The sequence below is a fragment of the Sebastes fasciatus genome, chromosome 8 (genome assembly GCF_043250625.1).
Source record: "Sebastes fasciatus isolate fSebFas1 chromosome 8, fSebFas1.pri, whole genome shotgun sequence".
NCBI classification, from domain to species: Eukaryota; Metazoa; Chordata; class Actinopteri; order Perciformes; family Sebastidae; genus Sebastes; species Sebastes fasciatus.
In genome coordinates, this window is record NC_133802.1 from 35,007,303 (window position 1) to 35,022,221 (window position 14,919).

Consider the following 14,919-nt stretch of genomic DNA (forward strand, 5'->3'; position numbering starts at 1 on the left):
AAAAAATAATAATTAAAGAAAACATTTAAATAAAAAAAAAATTACATTTATATTTCTTTATCTTGTGTCAGGCTATATTTGTGTCTCTGCTTATAAAAACAGATTTGAACTGATTATGTAATGCTTTATGCTCCACTGCAGCCACACTGATCAACTGTAATAATGACAGCATGGTATTTAGAGAGTAGAATAGGATTTCATTAGAAAAATCATGTTAATGTCTCGTCAACCGAGGAACACACAGAAGCACTGAAAGAAAACATTTCTAAATGATAAAATCACACAGAAGACGACATGAAAGTTAATTCAACATGTTCACAGCAGTTCAACACAATAACGTGTTACTTTACCTCATGGCGGGCATACTTATCGAGTGGCGAATGGAATAGTTGCTACTTTGTGAGCGTTAAAGAGAGGAGACAGAAGTGCACGTGTTATAAAGCAAGCAAGCAGTCTCACACGCACACGCACACGCACACGCACACGCACACTCATTATAATGCAGTTCATATGACAGTTAAAGGTTAAAGCTGTTGGAGGTTATCATAGACTGCATATAAAGATGGACGACGTGTCCAAGTCCTCCAGAAAGAGCGCCCAAAGACTTTCCCCCGTAGACTTAGGCTGCGGTTGAAAAGTAAAAAAAATGACGTCCTAACGTCTTCTCCTAACGACTTCTCCTAACCACTTCTCCTAACCACTTCTCCTGACCGCTTCTCCTAACCACTTTTCCTAACCACTTCTCCTAACGTCTTCTCCTAACGACTTCTCCTAACGTCTTCTCCTAACCACTTCTCCTAACCACTTCTCCTAACCACTTCTCCTAACCACTTCTCCTAACCACTTCTCCTAACCACTTCTCCTGACCACTTCTCCTAACCACTTTTCCTAACCACTTCTCCTAACGTCTTCTCCTAACCACTTCTCCTAACCACTTCTCCTGACCACTTCTCCTAACCACTTTTCCTAACCACTTCTCCTAACGTCTTCTCCTAACGTCTTCTCCTAACCACTTCTCCTAACCACTTTTCCTAACCACTTCTCCTGACCACTTCTCCTAACGTCTTCTCCTAACCACTTCTCCTAACCACTTCTCCTGACCACTTCTCCTAACCACTTTTCCTAACCACTTCTCCTAACGTCTTCTCCTAACGTCTTCTCCTAACCACTTTTCCTAACCACTTCTCCTGACCACTTCTCCTAACCACTTTTCCTAACCACTTCTCCTAACGTCTTCTCCTAACCACTTCTCCTAACCACTTCTCCTGACCACTTCTCCTAACCACTTTTCCTAACCACTTCTCCTAACGTCTTCTCCTAACCACTTCTCCTAACCACTTCTCCTGACCACTTCTCCTAACCACTTTTCCTAACCACTTCTCCTAACGTCTTCTCCTGACCACTTCTCCTAACCACTTCTCCTAACCACTTCTCCTAACGTCTTCTCCTAACGTCTTCTCCTTGACCTCGATGGAAAACGTCATGAGGTCAAGGAAAGGTGAGAAGGAGGATTCAGAAGGACTCAGGAAAAGACAAGTGGCGTTGGGAGAATCCGACTGCTCTTTCACTAGACTCTGTAATTATGATGCGATGGCAGCGGATGTTAGTGCCGTGGTGAAACTACAACCATCTGAAGATGGACTACAAATAGGGATGCTAATTTTGAAAAATGTTCTTAACCGATGACCGACCCTCGTTAACCGATTATTAACCGTTAACCGACAAGATTTGTGCCTCGCGTTAACTTAGCAGCTACGATGCTGTTCACTGTCTCCAGTTCATGATATATTGCCTAGTACAGCCCGTCTGTGTAATAGAACATGCTAGAATATAGGATATTTTGGCTTCACTTCTGTGCAGCGGGAGGAAGTGGAGATGCGTCATCCATCTCTATATACAGTCTATGGTGTTATTAGTTCGCCCTTGACAGCGGCCTCTTCCTGTTTTGAGGCATAATGTGAAACCCAGCAGGATTCACTCAAACTTAAAATGTAAGTGTTAATAATTAATGACATAACAATGGTATTAAAATGTCGTGTATAATGACAGGAAATTCCTTCAAAGATCTACAGTTTTGTTTAATAACAGCAAAGGGCGACATGCTACGGTTAACATCTCTGAGCTGGAGACAAAAAGGAAACCTATAAAATAAGAATAAGAATAAAATAATAGAGCCGTTTGGAAAAAGCAATAGTCAAAGTATCAATAGCAAAACTGGCAGAGCTTAACCTCTATGATGAGTTCATTTAGTGTGATTAAACTCTTGGTTGTTCTAACTGGATGTGTTATTCTTACCTAAAGGAATTAGAGAAAGGTAGAGCTCTGCAGGTCAAACCAAGGCAGCGATTCAAAACAAGGAGGAGAGAGAGCGTGAGCCAAAAGCAGCAGCAGCATCATCAGGACACAAACACAAACCAGCAGCGTTATCAGCAGGGAAATCAGGAAGAAGAGGGGAAACAGAGCGGAGATGTGTTGGCTTTGTTACCATGGACACCAGTACAAATGATGACAAGTTAAGCGACTCTGCGTCATGTCTTCTTATCTTCATACTAATGTGATATTTACTGAGACCCTGATGGATATGGAGGAAGGAACCCGCCAAAATCAAGAACAAATGAATAAATGCCTCCATAAATTAATAAATATGCCATTAATCAATAAATAAAATTGATATTTCTATTACAATATTTTATTTATCTTTTTTTTTATTCCCTTATTTATTTACTCTTCTGTTTAACTTTTTCTTTTATTAAGTTATATATATTTTAATTATTAATTTTTAAAATTATTAATTTATTTTTGCATTTTTTAGTTATTTATTGCACTTAATTTAATTATTTTTGCATTTTCTTAATCATGTATTTTATATTTATTTTTAAATGTATATATTTATTTATGTATTTATTTCTGCATGATTTTCCCTTTGCATTTCACTCCTTAAATTTATTTATGCATTTTTTATTTAATTTATTTTTTAATTTATTTATTTAATTAATTTTTTTATTCATTTATTTTTAAATGTATGTATTTATTTATGTATTCATGCATTTATTTATTTCTGCACAATTTTCCCTTTTCATTTCACCCCTTATTTATTTCCCCAAACTTATTTATTTCTGTATTCTTTTCTTTTTACATTTCATTTGCATTTCTGCCTCTTATTTTAAATCAGGGACTCACTGTCTCACTTTTATCAATTAATTAATGGCTAAAATTATTTTTAATATTATTTTTGCTACATTTAATGACATACTCGTATTTAATTATTTATCGAGTCATTTATTTATTTATTTTTTATTTTGGCAGGTTCCGTCCTCCATACATCTTATCCTTAATATTTCGGTACAGTTAGAGCTGAATGAATGTGCACTTCTAGTACTGTGTGTAAGTGTATTAATGTTTTAGCAACATGTTTCAGCAACACATCCTGGAACAAAACAGGGACATTAAAAACACAATGCATTAAATATGAGTAGAACTTTGCAGCTACAGAGGAAACACGGGATGAACGAATGAATGGAAAACGTGCAACATGCAGGGACCGACACATAAACAGCAAACTAGATAAAAACTGCAGAAATATGATGATGGTGGGACACGCCGTATGAGAAGCCAATAAATACATCAGTCAGCCGTCACGTCATCACACACACTCTCGCATGAAGAGCAAACATGAATGTGGATGGTGAAACGTTAATATAATTACAGACAAGTCAACAAGACGCCATCGGAGATGTGAGACGTGAAGGAGTCGGCGGTTACTGAGTCTAAATGTTTCCTCTCTCTCACCCGTCAATCACACTCGATCAAGTGTTGCTCTGTCGCTTAACTTCACCACGACAACAATCTGACCTGACCCGACCTGACCTCGGGGATTCGGAGCAGTTTGAAGCCAAATAAAAACACTACAAAGTGTGATTTCAGGGTGAAAAAGTTAGTCTACATTCAAGGGATGGTCCAACGGTTTTAAAACAAACCAACAAAGATTAGTTTTATATTTAGGTGACTCAAATCTAAATTTAGCATCTGGGATTTTATTTCCAAGACAAACCAGTGGACCTTCACTTTACTGAAACAGTTCACGCGTTTACTTTGATCAGATATAAAACACGTTGAACCACCTCGTGAGTTAGTAGAATGATGTTTCAGGCTATAAAGCTGTTAGATCAAATTAAATAAATATAATGTTTACAGACACTAGGGGTCTCTGAGGTTAGAGACCAGAATAAGAAGCTGATCGCTGGTCAGCACGATGACACAAATTCAGTGCTACAAGAACAAAGAGAGCCGTGGACGGTGATCAGAGATCTGGATACGGTGTTTACATGCCACCGTATCTTTCTTTCTTTCTAGTGGAGGAACCCAGCTGGCAGATTATTAAAGCCGTGTTTGTTGAGGTTTCTGAAGTGAGGATATTGTGTTTACGTGCACTTATATTCCATCTCTATCAAAGCTCTACTCATCAGAATGAATGTGGATGTGTTGTCTGATATGCAGGGGTTTGGTATCTTTCTGTTTGTCCACTTTGCTCGTTTGTTCTTGCAGCCTTGCCAGAGTGTCGGCCACCACGGCTCTGCGGCATCGTACCTCATGTCGCCCAGTCTCTTGCTGATGACCGTGCCCACTGTGGTGAGAGCTGCACTGGTCTTCTGTCCCGCCACGGAAAGAGTCTCCTGAGTCTTCTTGTATCTGCACAAGAGAGGAAAGGGAAAGAGGGAGGGAAGGATGGATGGATGGTGGGAACAGAAGAATGGAACGAGAACAATGGAGAAAAGAAAGGAGGAATGAAGAGAGGAGGACAGACGGTTGGAGTGGAATGAAAAGAAGATGTGGGACGGTGAAAAAAGGAGGGAGAAGAGAAAGAAAAAGGACAGGAGAGGAGGGTAGAAAGAGGAAGGGAGGAGGATGGATAGAGGAAAGAAAAGACGACAGACAGCGAGCAGAAACAAAAAACAAAGCCGATGGACGAGAGAGGAGAGGAGAGGAGAGGAGAGGAGAGGAGAGGAGAGGAGAGGAGAGGAGAGGAGAGGAGAGACGAGACGAGAGGAGACGAGAGAGGAGAGGAGACGAGAGAGGAGAGGAGAGGAGAGGAGACGAGAGAGGAGAGGAGAGGAGAGGAGAGGAGAGGAGAGGAGAGGAGAGGAGAGGAGAGGAGAGGAGAGGAGAGGAGAGGAGAGGAGAGGAGAGGAGACGAGAGAGGAGAGGAGAGGAGAGAAGAGGGACGGGAGGGTGAAAGAGACGGAGGTAAATTAGAACAAACCAATTGACGACAGAGAACAGAAACACTGAAACAGATTTAAGTTACTGCTTCATCCCACAAAGGAAGAAGTGAAACGTTTAGTACTCAGAAATACAGTCACAGGAATGTAGTTTACAGTTTACCTGTTCTGTTGGCTTTCTAAATGCTTTTAAAAATCTACCAACATTAATGTGACTGACATATTTTAAAACCTTTGTTCATCATCTCCTGTATATGAGGAGAGTTGGTTAATGTCAGATGTTTTCTCCAGAAACACAGAACCCAGGTACAGAAGCACAGAGAGAAAGCCAGCAGTGTTAATGGCAGGTATGAGTCAGCAGGTTGGGATGGAGAGCGTCGGTTTATTTCAGTGCAATGGAAGAGAGCGCATGATGGCAAAACCAAAACACTCATCTCTTTAGGGTGTGGTTAAATATCAAGCATCACACAACACACATCTTTCAGATGAAATGCGACTGTCATAATGCGTTGAACTATGTAAAGTAAGTAGAATTATCTATTATAACATAAGCTTTTATCTGAAACCTCCTTTAGACTCACTATGGCTCTGACTGCAAGTAAACAAGAAGAACTGCAGAGCAGCAGAGAGAGGAAGGTACTGTTGTAGGATTGAGTCTCCAGGAGAGTAACGTAGCGTTCAGGGTTTAGTGTGCTTTTAACAAAGTAGGTCTACAGGAGAAGGAGGTTTAAGACGCTGTGCGACGATCCCACAAGCAACTCGTTCTAAGCAAACCAACGCTTTTATTAGACTCACTTATGTCCTACACCTTAAAGGCGGGTGTGGCCACGTGCACATGTATGCATGAAGGTATGTGGAGGCTACATTATGAGATGTTGGGTGTCACTTTTCACCAAAAAGTATTGAGTTCATTTTGACTTGAGTCTTAATAAATGTGTTTTAATCCATGTGAAAAATGGCTGATTTTATAGAGTTCAAAGAAATAGTTCAAAACAATTCTTTGTTTTTTTCTAAGAGTAAGGTGATTGAAAGTTCAAAAACACTCCTTTAGGGGAGTGGCTAGCTGGGAAATTGGCCTGTTTGAGGAATCCAAGCTGGACAGGTCAAAGTAAACCTGAGACACACACAAACACCCCCATACAGACAAATAGGAAATAGTACCCACTCAAATACATCCAAACTACCAACAGGCTGAAATAAACACTCCCTCACTGGCTGTTTGCACACACAATACACACACACACATGTTGGGTGAAAGCCAACGTCGTGATCAGCTGATCCACCCAAACACACATCGAGTCTCACAGCAGATGGTTCACAGACGCTGAGCAAATACAGTTTAGAAGATAAGCTGCTGTCTGTGGCTGAATACCAACGCACACAACTGTGTCCATCAACATGGCTGACCTTCCACACTAAAGGGACACTTACTCAACTATTTTATCTTTTTAGCATCATTAAAATATAATCCCGGACGAGCCCCCAAAAAATCTGTAAAACCTGGAGGATCCAGTACTTATGAAACTTGTCTTTAAAAGCAGATAAATGTTCCTGAATTCAACATCCACTAACACAACTAACTAACACCCCCAGCATCACAACAGCAAAAGGAAAACAGAAGGGAAAAGGATGGATGGATGGTAAACAAACAAACAAAAGGAAAAACTCCCCCAAAAACCAACCAAACTTAAAGAAACCTTAACGAAACCTTAACTCGTCTACGAAAAAACAAGAACACAAAAGAGAAAGGGGTCAACTCACGCTTCAGAGTGGGCAATGTCATCCAAAGTGGCTGAGGCAGACAGATATCTGAAGACACAACGGCAGGATAATGACACAGGGGAAGAGACACACACTCACATTACAGTACAGTATAGCACAATAGAGTTCAGTAGAATCACAGAGGCAACACCGACTCCTCACATCCGGACTTTACCGGCTGGATTTGAAGGTTTCTGGTGGATCAGCAGTTGGATTTTAAAGGCTTTTAACTTTCAAACAAACAACACAACACAATGTAAAATCATAGGAGGTGCACAACCAAACATTTCTTTGTCTTTAGTCATCATTAGACATCTGATATTTTGCTACAGAATTGGAAGAACTAGATGAATTTAAACTTTAAGAGGAGAGTTAAACAATACGAATATGACATTTGATTTTGTGCTGCACGATACTGAAGATGACCGACACGAAACTAAATCAATGGGATGAGAAACTGTTCACACTCCACCAGAATAAAAGAGCATTTGTTAATCTAAACCGTAGAAGAATACTGATGGTTTATGTGTGTAATCACCCATCCATATGCCTTCACTATCTGGGGAACTGCTATGATGGAAGGAGACTTGGTACTAATAATTAGAGGTGCAGTGTTTGTTAAAAGGTGAAATGTGTGTCAAACTACCATTTTAAATTAAATATCGTCATGCTGCAGAGACTTTCTGGCCTACACATCATATTCTACAGACGTCGTCTTTGTTTGGTACAGATCGATGCAAAAATCATGCCATGTAATACAGTAATATAAATAAAGATAAAGTAAAAGAGTAGAGTCATTTTACTTGTATGAACGGAGGTTATTTCTGAAAAGGCGTTTTATCTGGACGGAGATGTTTTTTGTTTTAAAGCGTTGTGTTAGTGTGGACGTAGCCTTAGTGTGGAAAACAGTCCCAGAGTAACTATCAAACACCAAACACCACATAGCACGACGTATTCATGATTAGTGACAAAGTAAACTTAATCACACACATGCACAGAGTCCTGCCTGTTCGGTATCTAGAGAAAGACAGGATGTGTGTTTGTGCCGACGGCTCCGTAACACAATAGCAGACGAGGAAACGCGGCCAGCCTATGAAAGACAGGAGATCTAACTTTACATCCATCTGGTGGAGGCTTTGAACGCTGGCGGTCATAAGACTCCTGATCCAAACACACTGGGAAAGTCTCTCTCAACACCGCCAGCAGAGTCTACAGCTTAAATATTGTTTGTATATTCAAGTGACTGCACACACAGCTATATATATATATAAATATAAAAAGATATCCTACTGAAGGAGAGTGGTTCAACCACATTCCAGAGATGGGAAAAGGCTTTTCAGCTCGCATACAGGCAGTTAGATAATGCAAGAGGCTTATTTTGACATAATGTGGACAACATGTTATCGGAATATAAGTTGTGAGTGCTAATATAAAAACAAAGAAGGATATGATTCACTCATTTGGATTCGCATCAGTATCAAAATTCCCCTTTAAACAGTTTAACACTTTAAACAGTGAACTCTGACCCGAGAGTCTCCTACAGTTCCAGCAGCAGCAACAGGTTGGTTTAGGATTTATGCCTTGATCAGACTACAGGATATTTGTGTCTTTGGCGATGGTCACCATGTCAGGTCTAACGATCACAGCGCCATAAACTCTTGCAGGGTCTCGGTCGGGTGACTGGCAAGACTACACGTATGACCACGACCAATCACGGCACATCGTATTCCACGATCATGCGCGAGTTCAGACGTCAGCGGGGAGGCGGTTGAAGCAACTGTCGATCATGGCGACAGAAGTTTTGTGTGTGATGCTGGCGGTCTGGTGGATGTTCTCCTGGATGGCACAGAGAGGACGGGACGGGCTGTCCATACTTCAGTCAGTTTGGTCGTCCCACCTGACAGCTCAAACTCACCATCCCTCCTCCTTTTCTCCATGTTTCTTTATTACCAAGTGACCTGACTGCAACTGTGCGCTGGAGAGAGTACCTGATTGGTCAACGCAAAGGAACACGTGGTTGGAGATGTCACACTAGGCGTGTCGAGACGAAACATTCTGACAGGCTAGACTTTTCCTCGGGGTGTCGTGGGGCGTACCAGACGTGGCGTCGGTTGTCATGTACTATGACACAGTACACCAGATAAGAGGATTGATTTTTGCACACGACACTCATTTATCGTTCCCGATCCCCTACGACAGCCGTGTCGGGCTATAATCGATCCCCTACGACAGCCGTGTCGGGCTATAATCGATCCCCTACGACAGCCGTGTCGGGCTATAATCGATCCCCTACGACAGCCGTGTCGGGCTATAATCGATCCCCTACGACAGCCGTGTCGGGCTATAATCGATCCCCTACGACGGCCGTGTCGGGCTATAATCGATCCCCTACGACGGCCGTGTCGGGCTATAATCGATCCCCTACGACAGCCGTGTCGGGCTATAATCGATCCCCTACGACAGCCGTGTCGGGCTATAATCGATCCCCTACGACAGCCGTGTCGGGCTATAATCGATCCCCTACGACGGCCGTGTCGGGCTATAATCGGGCTGATATCGTGAAGTCTGAAAAAGAACTGGAAAAGAACTGGGCAGAAAAAAGAGACTGACAGAAACTCAAACTTCACCAAAGGAAAAGACAAAAAACAAAGACACCACACTACCAATAACTGCTCAGCCTTTAACATGTCAAATACATACAATACTATTATTACATTAAGAGGAGACGGCTCCGCTCCAAACAAGACCAGTCTCTATATCCAGACTTACATCAGCACAATGCTGCTTACTGTACAGAGCAGTGACTTCATACACGCTGACCAGCGTCCGTCCGTCCATCCAGACACACAACTGTTTCACAGCAGAGAACAACACTCTGAATAAAAACAGGGTTTTTGTCTCTTTACAGTTGGATGTTTCTTTGTCAACAAGCTGATGCACTAACAAGAGCCCAACCATGTAGAAGGAGAAGTCAGAGATGTCATTTTGCATTATTTCTTTTTCCAGTTAGTTACCAGTTCATGGGTTCATCGGGCTATCGAAAGCAAAAATAACCAAAAATGACATCCCTTGTCAGAGTGCAATATTAGCGGGAGGGAACGACACCGTACGGCTGACCCGAATACCACATTTAGGCTCCAGAGCTTCAAAAGCAGAACCGGCTGACCACCGTTACCAGAGAGATCACCGCTAGCGTCAGCCTCATGTGGACGGTGGACAGGCTCACTGCGGTGGTCGGTGTTACACGGTGTTACACGGTGTTACACGGTGTTACACGGTGGTGTACACGGTGGTGTACACGGTGTTACACGGTGGTGTACACGGGCAATTAATTGATCTTTAAGGGTACTATTATTCCACAGTAGGCATTGTTTGTATTATTAGGCCTATTTCTTCTTGCATAAAAAACATTTTCCAAAATGTTTTTGTTTGTTTTATGCATGTTTGTAAACCCACGGTGTTAAAACGCTACACAACGAGCGAATAGTCAGATATTGGGGTCCAGCGATGATGAGATTTACTTTCTCTTTCCTCTTTCAATCTGTGGCTTAAAATGCTGTCTCATTTTTACTGTCGTGCTAATAAAGCACAATTAACTGACTTGAAAATCGAGTACAACAGCTGACTCTCTCCACCCACTCCAGTTTTCATGGCAACCCACTCAGAGTCTTTGTGCCTCCAAAGTATTCATAATTCATAACCCATTTATTTCTTTGTTTAGCTCAGTACAGCGCTGTGAGCACCTCACAGCCCATCTCTCTCTTTCTCTCTCTCTCTCTCTCTGGACATCACACATCATGTGACGAAGCAAAACACCATCTCTTTCTCTTCCCTTTCCTCCCTCCCTCACATTCCTTTCCTCTCCGCCCACTTGTTCCTGCAGCAGCAAGTCTGAGCCGCCCGTCTGGTCGCCAGGCACGAGCAGGGCGCACACATGCACAGACTTCCCCTGTACTGTGCTGTTCTTGATGTGAAGGCCTGAACCCAGAATAATAGTGTGTTTCTGCTGTTCCACAGTTATTCTGGCGGCGTGAGCGAACACAGGACTGAAGATCCAACACAAGGAGAAATGTGTGAGCAGACATGATATTTCCGTGTGCAGATGTAGAACAAACACTACGAACCCAGACTAGTGCACCTGCTGCTGTTTGTGAAGGTGTGTTAGGTCTGTGTAAAAGTCAAGAACAGTGTCAGTCAGGTTAGTCTAACTAGCTGAGTGAGCTTGCCAATCCAGTTCATATCGGAAGCAGCCACATGGAAAATTCCATTAGCTTCAGACCTCACAGCAGCAGCAGCAGAAAACTCACTCATTTAAAAGGGACTGTTTGTAACTTATTCCAGGTATAAATCCTTGCTGGTCGGTGTCTCATGGTCTCTCGTGTGTCTCATGGTCTCTCGTGTGTCTCATGGTCTCTCGTGTGTCTCATGGTCTCTCGTGTGTCTCATGGTCTCTCGTGTGTCTCATGGTCTCTCGTGTGTCTCCGCTGTTCAGACTCAGACTCCAACACAAACTCCAGTGAAGCACCAAAACCTCTTGGTTGTATCTAGTGAAGCTGTTAAACAGTGTTGGCCGCGGTCGGAGGACGCGGAGGAGACCGTAGCTTTGGTCTCCAGGACCAGAGTCTCTGCTCCTCTGCTCCTCTGCTCCTCTGCTCCTCTGCCTGCTCGCCTTCACTCACACACCGCGCTCCTTCTCTCTCTCTCTCTCCACCTCTCACGTGCATGCTGCTCACTCCACACTGCAGAAGAGTTAGTTTAGCTCTGAGAATATCTAGTGAATGTTCAGTGGACGTTTGTGCAGAAATAACTGCTGCAGCTCCTCCAGACCAACAGAGGTTTCCCGTGTCTTGTGAAGTGACGGGGCTCCGCAGAGAGAAACGTTATCGTCTCCCCCGTTCCCTCCGGCCGCGGTCGGGAGGCTGAGGCGGGAAAAGCCAACACTAGGATCAGCATTGATTCATGGAGAGACCTTGGTCTGGTCAGCTAACATTACTGCCAAGCAGCTGAAATATAGAGTGATATTGTGCTTTTAGCTGACGTGTGTCTCCTCACTGTGTTGAGTGATGCTCCTTCATGTCTATGTAGAGCGAGCACAAGCGCCAGCAACAGGACGCCGTTAAAGTCCCTTTAATGTTTTTCTTGCCGACTATATAGCCTGTATTCTTTCAGCAGCAGTACAGAAACATCATAAAAATAAATCTCCACCTCAAACCAACTCCTGGGGACACTTCACCAACTCAGATAGTTTCCTAAAAGGTCCGATACGCTTATATATATATATATTTGCCTATATATATATATATATATATATATATATACACCGGGATATGACCATTAACATTAGGACCGGAACGATTCACCCATCTCCTGATTCGATCAGTAGATGGGTTCTATCATGATACTTGGGTGACGATTCGATGTGTTGCAATTCGATATTTAAATTTATTGCGACTTCTTTACCACCAGACCATGAAGGGGAAAAGTTGAATCATCCACTTCTAGGGACTTTTACTTTGGAAATTTCTAAATGGATCCAGTAAAAATGTTTGATTTTCAGCATGTATGTAGTCAGAGATGTCCTGAAGTCATTTATAGATCACATGTCTGTACCCAGGAGCCCATAGTCTCATAATCCACCCAATCCAGCCAATTACTAATGGGCACCATCTGAACACTGGCTATTATATCATTACATCATTGCTGCCTTTCCATTGTGTGCCAATGGATTTTATTGTATTTAGCCAATCAGCCCTCCGGCTCGGATCATTATGTAACAGGCAACCATTACCGGAGCGGGGCTTAGTAACAGCCTGATTCTCTACACACACATACACGGTCAATTTGTGCCATCTAGGTAAACAAACACAACGGAATAAGGCTGCCAGACAAGCTAAATAACCATCAAGTGGCCTGATTACACGACAGCAAAGCCTCGACCTTTATCTCTAAACCTTCCTCTACACAAAACTCCTCCCGACGGCTCCTACCGTCAACTAAGACAACATCCCTGTGAAGCAAACTCAAATGCAGAGTCAGACACAACAGTGTCAGTTTTCAGCCTGGTAATAAAAGTCAGGAGAGGAAGCGTCGGAGAAAACTAACTATGGAAGACCGTGGATTTGGAAGGGAAATAGAGAGGACGTGTGTCATCACTTCTGGATGGAGGAAGAGAGGACACCTGACCTCCGGGAGAGGAAGTAAAGACAGACGGGAGATACTGATAGGAGGGAGGCCGAGACAGAAAACTGAAGAGAAAGAAAGAAAACAGATAATGATATATAAGTATATGATAACAGAAAAGAGTGAAGATATGTATTGTGATCTGATATTACGTTTATCGTGATTGTTGTTGACTTGTTTACCTCTAGACCATGAAGGGAACAAGCTGAATCATACACTTCTATAGGGACTTTTACTTTGGAAAATCTCTAAATGAATCCAGTAAAATGTTTGATTTTCAGCATGTCTGTAGTCAGAGACGTCCTGAAGTCAAATATATCAGGATCATTGTCAGGAATTATTTATAAATGTTTTTCCAGCAACCCAGAAATCAAAGAATAAAGACATTTCCCTCACAGATTAGTGGGATTTTCTTTTTAATCTATAAGGGCCATGTAATGTTTTATACTTCTGGTGAATATAATCCATCAATCTGATTTCCATAGATGTATTTTGTATATACAGTTCCCTTTGTTAACGCCTTATTTTGAAAAGCGGACGTAGTCCCACGTGTCTACTTCCTCTAACTTCTCCAAGGTGGTCTCTAGCTCTCCCGTCAGCTCCGTTCTCTTTATCCATCCATGGTCAGCTCCATCGGGGCCGTTTCAATGCAGAGAACACAAATGTCAGTATCTGGGTGCTCTACAGTCGTAGCGTCGGCCCGTTTGACCACGGAGACGAGAGCGACGGCCGGCTCCACCGCCACGTTACCGCCATACCATAACGTTACCTCCATACCATAACGTTACCTCCATACCATAACGTTACCACCATACCATAACGTTACCACCATACCATAACGTTACCTCCATACCATAACGTTACCGCCATACCATAACGTTACCTCCATACCATAACGTTACCTCCATACCATAACGTTACCTCCATACCATAACGTTACCTCCATACCATAACGTTACCTCCATACCATAACGTTACCTCCATACCATAACGTTACCTCCATACCATAACGTTACCTCCATACCATAACGTTACCTCCATACCATAACGTTACCTCCATACCATAACGTTACCGCCATACCATAACGTTACCTCCATACCATAACGTTACCTCCATACCATAACGTTACCTCCATACCATAACGTTACCGCCATACCATAACGTTACCAAACGTTACCTCCATACCATAACGTTACCTCCATACCATAACGTTACCTCCATACCATAACGTTACCTCCATACCATAACGTTACCTCCATACCATAACGTTACCGCCATACCATAACGTTACCTCCATACCATAACGTTACCTCCATACCATAACGTTACCTCCATACCATAACGTTACCGCCATACCATAACGTTACCTCCATACCATAACGTTACCTCCATACCATAACGTTACCTCCATACCATAACGTTACCTCCATACCATAACGTTACCTCCATACCATAACGTTACCTCCATACCATAACGTTACCTCCATACCATAACGTTACCTCCATACCATAACGTTACCACCATACCATAACGTTACCTCCATACCATAACGTTACCTCCATACCATAACGTTACCTCCATACCTCCATACCATAACGTTACCTCCATACCATAACGTTACCTCCATACCATAACGTTACCTCCATACCATAACGTTACCTCCATACCATAACGTTACCTCCATACCATAACGTTACCTCCATACCATAACGTTACCTCCATACCATAACGTTTCCTGTCCGTGACAGAGTTAGCAT

At 42.6% G+C, this 14,919-nt stretch overlaps 2 protein-coding genes across 20 annotated transcripts in view; one reads left to right on the forward strand and one right to left on the reverse strand.

Annotated features, from left to right (window-relative positions):
* The window catches only part of ptk6b (PTK6 protein tyrosine kinase 6b), a 171,597-nt gene that overhangs the window by 65,436 nt on the left and 91,242 nt on the right, over positions 1-14,919 (forward strand). The gene's annotated exons all lie outside the window — the stretch shown is intronic.
* tpd52l2b (tpd52 like 2b) overlaps positions 1-14,919 on the reverse strand; it is a 31,300-nt gene that overhangs the window by 5,743 nt on the left and 10,638 nt on the right. For 4 of the 19 annotated variants that reach the window (XM_074642701.1, XM_074642698.1, XM_074642694.1 and 1 more), the window contains 4 exons: positions 6,981-7,028; positions 4,588-4,689; positions 2,296-2,322; positions 351-392 (listed from right to left, as the gene is read on the reverse strand). In XM_074642701.1, coding sequence (XP_074498802.1) covers positions 351-392; positions 2,296-2,322; positions 4,588-4,689; positions 6,981-7,028 — 219 coding nt within the window. Of the gene's footprint in view, positions 1-350; positions 396-2,295; positions 2,323-4,587; positions 4,690-6,980; positions 7,029-14,919 lie in introns of all 19 variants that reach the window. The other 15 variants (XM_074642700.1, XM_074642697.1, XM_074642692.1 and 12 more) reach the window with 5 other exon arrangements.